Raw genomic sequence first — 4,227 nt, 5'->3', positions numbered from 1 at the left:
AAAGTTCAGAGCTCTTGCTTATAAGTCCCTCAAACCCACTCTATTTATTTTGCTACTCTGCAAAATAAAATTTGTGCTGCCACGTGGGGGAGCTTGTGCTGTGACTATCTCTTCCAGATCAAGAGAAAGGGACAGCTCAGCAGCATAGAGGACTGCAGCTACTGGAAACTGTGTTCTGGAGAGGCTGGTTGAAAAACCTGACACATGCATAGATAGTGCACACATACTTTAATAAAGATGTTCCTTTTCAAAATTGGGTGACAGTCATTGACTTTGCCATAGATTATAAACTGTAACTCGTAAAAATTTGCAAATTCCAGTTGCCCTTAGCCTGGTAAAAGAATAGAATCTAAATTGGAAAAGACCTGTAAGATGTTCGAGTCCATCCATTAACTAGCACTGTCAAATCCACCACTAAACCATGTCCCTAAGTGCCACATCAACTAGATAATGATCAGAATGATAGATCAAATAAAACGAAAATTCCTATCTTTTAAAGGGATAAGTAAAGCAAACAAGTAATGAGGATCAGTTCCAGACCCCCACTGAGATGAATTATAAACACAACCGTCAGACTGGAGTCAACTCTACTCCTTGCTGAGCCATGTTCGTCTGCAAAGCCATCTTGACAGCTGAAGTAAACGCAGGTGAACCAGCAATCCAAAAGGCAAGGAACCTGTCCGATCATATTTACCAAACGGATGGACTTGAAGTCTGCTTGAAGCCCCTCAAAATCACAACTGTGCCTCAGAGACAAAACCACAGCTAAAACTCAGCTCTCAAGTCATTCAGAAAATAAGCAGTCTGGTAGCCTGAGGAGACGAAAAATGACAGGGGCGGGTGGTTGGGTTTTGGATGGGGGTGTGGTTTTTTGGTTTTGGTTTTTGGAGTTTTTTGCGTACGTGGGGTAGGCTGTCTCGTTCTCTGTTAAAACCAAAGACATCGTTCGAAAGCGGTTTTGTCGGTATGAAGAAGGCTGGCCATGTGCAAAGGCAAGAGAGCTGGGGGCAGTCCAGCCTTGAGCTGCACCCCTAAACCACTGGGCAGGGCAGCCAAAGACCCCTCACGAATCACCGCACCTCCCGGCAGCCAGAACACCTCGCAGCACGGGTATCCCCAGGGCTGCAGCGCGCAGCGGGAGCTGTGGGACAGCCGGGAAAGGCGGGATCGGCCTCTCCCGTTGGCTGCGGCGCCGCTGTCGGGCGGGGCGGGGCGGTCCCGGTCCGTGCGAGGCGCGGGCGCGGCGGGCGCAGCGGCGGCCCCGAGGCGGGAGGATGCGGGCGGCAGCCGGGGCGCAGCCGGATCGGCCCTTCAAGCTCAGGAAGAGTCTCGGTAGGGGCGGCGGGGGCGCGCAGGGCTGCGCGGGTCGGAGGGGCTGCGCGCACACGTAACGCTTCTCTTCTCTCCTCTGCCCCGCAGCCACCCGGCGAGAAGAAGTAGCGGGGATCCGAGCCAAGTTCCCGACAAAAATCCCGGTAAATCTCTGGTTTGTTATCCACTCTTTAAGAAAAGAAGCGTGTGAGGGGAGGGCAAGGGACCTGGATATTTTAGGTGTTGCTAAGTATGACTCTAATTAAAACAGGTAATTGTTGAGAGATACCATAAAGAGAAATACCTTCCTCTCTTGGACAAAACCAAGTTTCTGGTTCCCGAGGAGCTGACCATGGCACAGTTCATAACCATCATCAGGTGGGTAGTGGATACTGGTGGGTTGGAGCTGCACCTGGGCTTGGCTGCTGTTCCCCAAGGAGGCATTTCCTAGTGTGTTGTTTGGGACATCTTGCTTCCTTCAGTGGGTAGTAGGATAAGGGTGTTAGTAATGTAATGGCTTCCTTCTCTTGCAAGTGTTCGAAGACAATCAACAGATGTTTTCACAGGTGTAGTACTGGGAAAAATGTGGTCTTTTTTGGGTTCACAGTCCTCTCCCTTCTCCCTAACTGTAGTGAAAAAAGACTATATAAGACTCTTGTTCTGCTCTCTTCCTGCCTCATGGAATGGGTACTGGGGCTCTGTGATCTTGTTCTGCTTATGACTGTCACTGCCTTGCTCTCTTACTGCACCTAGCTGAATTTTCTCAAGTTCAGAGCAGCTCTTGAATGGGAGTGAAATGAAATGTGCTGCTGAATTGTTCTTTATGAAACATTACAGCAAAGAAGTCACACAAAATATTCAGTGGTATTTTCTGAAAAAATGTGAAAGCTATGTTTTTCAGCACACCTTTTAAAGTATAGAAAAAGATCTTTCTAGATTGTAACTTCTGTAAAAGAGGCTTTTGGCTCTTGGACAAACTAGATTGTAATCCTTGCATGTAATGTCTCTGAAAAGGACTTGTTTTTTGAAGGTAGACAGTAAGTGTAACAGACTGGAGCTGGAATCCTTTACAAAATCTGCACTGTGGAAGCTTTTGGTTTCTATTCACATTTTTCCTTGGTAACTGGGAACTCTAAGCCCATGCTCAGTAGCACCTTTGGTGTAGCCTTGTAAGCCTTACCTCAGAGCACAGGCCTTTGAGCTTCCAGTTAACCTCCTGCTGATTAAGACATTAAATCATATAATAACTTTACGCAGCATTTTTTGTACCTACTTCATGCAACTGCTCTGTTTAATGTATGTCATAGACTGAATTTGAAACCATATTCAACTTGCTAATGTTTAATCCTCTTTTTCTCGTCTCTTTTTCAATTAGAAGCAGGATGGCTCTGACAGCTACACAAGCTTTCTATCTGCTGGTGAACAACAAAAGCCTAGCCAGTATGTCCTTGACAATGGCAGAAGTGTACAGGGACTACAAAGATGAAGATGGCTTTGTGTATATGACCTATGCTTCCCAGGAGATGTTTGGATGCTTATTACCCACTGTCCAAGGGAAAACTGTGGAATGCTTTCAGAAAATCTAAGATTTGGTTCATATGCTGCAGCAAAGCAGTTTGCTCTGAATCATGCCTGTGACACGAACCTCTGAGATGCTCCTTCCAGTGTGAGCTCTTGAGCTCTGTAGTGGGAGTTATGACCCAAAAGCTGGCAGGACCAGCTTAAGACAGAAATGGTGGTACACTTTCCCTAGGTAATAATTTGGATATATATTTTTATATTGAAGACACTATGGGTTAGGTTTTTTTTCTTTTGAACTGCACCTCTACTGCTTTGCAATATCAGTGTTTGTTGTGAAACTGATTTTTAAGGTTTCCTGAAAGCCTAAGTCTAAGAGAAAAATAAAGAACCTTTTAAGTACTGAGTTGAATGTTACTTTTAATCTGGGGAAAGATGGAAAATTTTTTCTAGGAGAAGATCCTATAATAATTCTGGGAATTTGAGCTCAATGCCTTTTAAATGAAACACTGCTTGCACAGCTACTCAATGAAATATCAAAATTTAAGTTGTGTCACCCATGAACAAAACCATAGCTGTGAAAAGTTCATTAAGGTTCATTCATCTGGGCTGTGAGATTAATAGTTGTGCCAGAGCAGTGCTAAGTTTAACACTGGAATAAACTGTCAGCTTTTACAGAAAACACTGTCCGTGATATAGATAACTATTTGTTTAAATAAACAACCTGATTGCTAGTCAGCATTAACTGAAATGCAGATCGTAGGACTTGAAGGATAATCAAGTTCCAAAAGTTATTTTATTGCTGCTGAATTTTGCTAGCATGGTTACTCTATGGTCATATCCATCCCCTACAAGCACCTGCTGGTCAGGTACCCTGAAGGACTTCAGTGAGCTTTTCCTCAACAACAGAGCCAAGTCATGTACCTTGTGATTAAGAGATATTCCAGTGTTTCTGGAAAATGTTGAAAATATCAAAAATACCATGTAGTAATATGTGGATTCATCTTAATATACAGGCTTGGTTACTCATACTTAAACATGTATGAGCCTTATTCTGAAGTACAGCTCAAGCTGTCTTCCCTGTATGTGAGGAATGTGTTGGAAAGCTGGAAATGCTCTGATCATGCATGATCAACTAAAAACACCAGGTAATTAAAAAATCTGTCAGTTTGCAGTTTATTAATCAGCCTCTGGCAGCCTCAGTTTAGGATTGGTCAAATTGTTACAATATGATGCAATTCTTCTGTTCAGTACTAAACTGCAGAATTATTAATGTAGGAATAACTAGACTGCAAAGAAAGAAGTGTTGACAGTATTTAAGTTATGCATAAGGAAGGAATGTGTGTGTAAGCCTTTTGCAGTGGTTCCCTTGCATTAATAATCTCTTGAACATGAAGT

General features: G+C 43.7%; 1 protein-coding gene across 1 annotated transcript; it reads left to right on the top strand.

Annotated features, from left to right (window-relative positions):
- The first annotated feature begins 1,248 nt into the window (after positions 1-1,248).
- Positions 1,249-3,231, top strand: MAP1LC3C (microtubule associated protein 1 light chain 3 gamma). Its single transcript, XM_009092871.4, has 4 exons — positions 1,249-1,332; positions 1,420-1,475; positions 1,583-1,689; positions 2,687-3,231. The coding sequence occupies exons 1-4, from the start codon at positions 1,275-1,277 to the stop codon at positions 2,895-2,897; spliced, it is 432 nt and encodes a 143-aa protein (XP_009091119.3). The 5' UTR covers positions 1,249-1,274; the 3' UTR covers positions 2,898-3,231.
- The last annotated feature ends 996 nt before the right edge of the window (positions 3,232-4,227 follow it).

This window comes from Serinus canaria, chromosome 3 (assembly GCF_022539315.1).
Source record: "Serinus canaria isolate serCan28SL12 chromosome 3, serCan2020, whole genome shotgun sequence".
In the NCBI taxonomy this organism is placed as follows: Eukaryota; Metazoa; Chordata; class Aves; order Passeriformes; family Fringillidae; genus Serinus; species Serinus canaria.
This window is presented reverse-complemented; position numbering and strand designations above follow the sequence as displayed.